Genomic DNA, 1,744 nt, shown 5'->3' with positions numbered 1-1,744 from the left:
TAATTTGTAGTTCAAAATTTATAAAATATTAAATGTGTATAGCTAAGGCCAGTGCGTATTTAGGGGGTGGCCCCTAGGTCAGGGCCCATAGTGAAATTTCAGGTTCAATCAAACCATTGCATGTATATTGCACTGTTAACAGTTTTTCACTATGATTAAGTTAGCCGGTTGATTAAAATCGTTTTTGAGGAATCAACAAGGATATGTTATATGGTCAGTACTTGCTTTGATGACTTATTGACTTTGATGTTAAATTCATAGCAAGATAACATCAAAATATATAAATGACACTGTCATTATTTTTAAAAAAGAACCAAAAAATTAATTTTACATAGGAATTATAAAATTAAATTGCGCAATTTATATTTGTACTGTATATATTTAAATGTCATAATTATAACCACCCTAAAAAATGTATAATTATGGCCATGTTAGTCGTGCTATGCTTGTCTAGTGATGACTGATAAATCGGCCCATAGTGAATATAATTCGTATATACGCCACTGGCTAAGGCTAAACAATTTAATACAAGGTCTTTCATACTAGTAATTCATACTTTTACCTAAAAATTACAGATGATTTACGAAAATTGGTATGCAAATACATTGTTTTTTCAAAAATTAATTCATTCTGGTAAGACATATATGAAATTTACGTTTTGCTTACTATAGTTGAGAGTTGAAACTTGATAAATATTTTTGAAAAAGTAATAATAATATGGGCAATGGGGGGGGGGGCTTCAGCCCGTTAGCCCCCCCCCTGCGGACGCCACTGTATAGGTATTAAAATATATAAGGCACATGGTACTCGCGTTTGGTTATCGCGATTGCCAATAACTTTTTGGGTATCGCGAATCGCGATTACGTATATTTATATTTTATACAATTATTATAGGCTACCTTATTAATTATCTATTATGCGTAAGCCTTTCCGTAGTCTGTAGAAATAGAAATTTTTGTTAGTTGTTACATTCACAATTCACTTCACTTCCAAATGTGTACTCTCTAGCAAAGACAGAGTAAAAAAATGCAAATCTCGGATTTGCAAACAAACGAGAAAGATGACATGAAAAAAGGGTACTTTTTCAAAAAACCTAGTGCGGCACACTGTCTGATCACAAAGCAAAATCAAAATTGTATTTTAGAAATAAATTTTTTTGGAAATGTAACATTAAATCCTGCTAAAAAAGGTTAACATTCATGTTTGGAATTACTATTGGATTGTTGGCAGCTGTATTTATTTTGCGTGTTCATTGCGCATTATGTAATGTTGGGCAAAGGAACTGACATCTGTAAAGTAAAATGATGTCAACAAGATTACAAGAACTTAATATTTAGTTTAATACTTAGGTTTTCTAAGATTCTATAGCCTCTGTAGACTGTAACTATTCAATTCTATATACGCCTTACGCCCGGCATGGATAACCGAATTGCGATACCCGAAAATCGTAGGTAATCGCGATAACCAAAAAGTACCATACCATAATACCTATATCACAATTATTATTTCCTATACATAAGTACAATGTACATATCATCATGTACAATTAAAAATAATTTAGGTGCCACGTCGTAGTGTGTTTGAGGTGACAAAAACGAGATTATTGGTCCCCTTGACTCCAGAACCTGCACGGCTGAAACATCAATGTATTCATGAAAATACAGTTACAGTTAGCTATATGCCTGTCTAAAAATAGACGTCGCTGTGCAAACAGATCCACTGGCACTATTCCAGCAACAGCCGG

General features: G+C 33.2%; 1 protein-coding gene across 1 annotated transcript in view; it reads left to right on the top strand.

Annotated features, from left to right (window-relative positions):
* LOC100571967 overlaps nt 1-1,690 on the top strand; it is a 5,504-nt gene extending 3,814 nt beyond the window's left edge. Inside the window, exon 4 of the mRNA XM_008188251.3 lies at nt 1,562-1,690. Coding sequence (XP_008186473.1) covers nt 1,562-1,690 — 129 coding nt within the window. The remainder of the gene's footprint in view (nt 1-1,561) is intronic.
* Nucleotides 1,691-1,744: the final 54 nt, after the last annotated feature.

This window comes from Acyrthosiphon pisum, chromosome A1 (assembly GCF_005508785.2).
Source record: "Acyrthosiphon pisum isolate AL4f chromosome A1, pea_aphid_22Mar2018_4r6ur, whole genome shotgun sequence".
NCBI classification, from domain to species: Eukaryota; Metazoa; Arthropoda; class Insecta; order Hemiptera; family Aphididae; genus Acyrthosiphon; species Acyrthosiphon pisum.
Note: the sequence above shows the minus strand (reverse complement) of the source record. Positions and strands in the feature narration are given on the sequence as shown.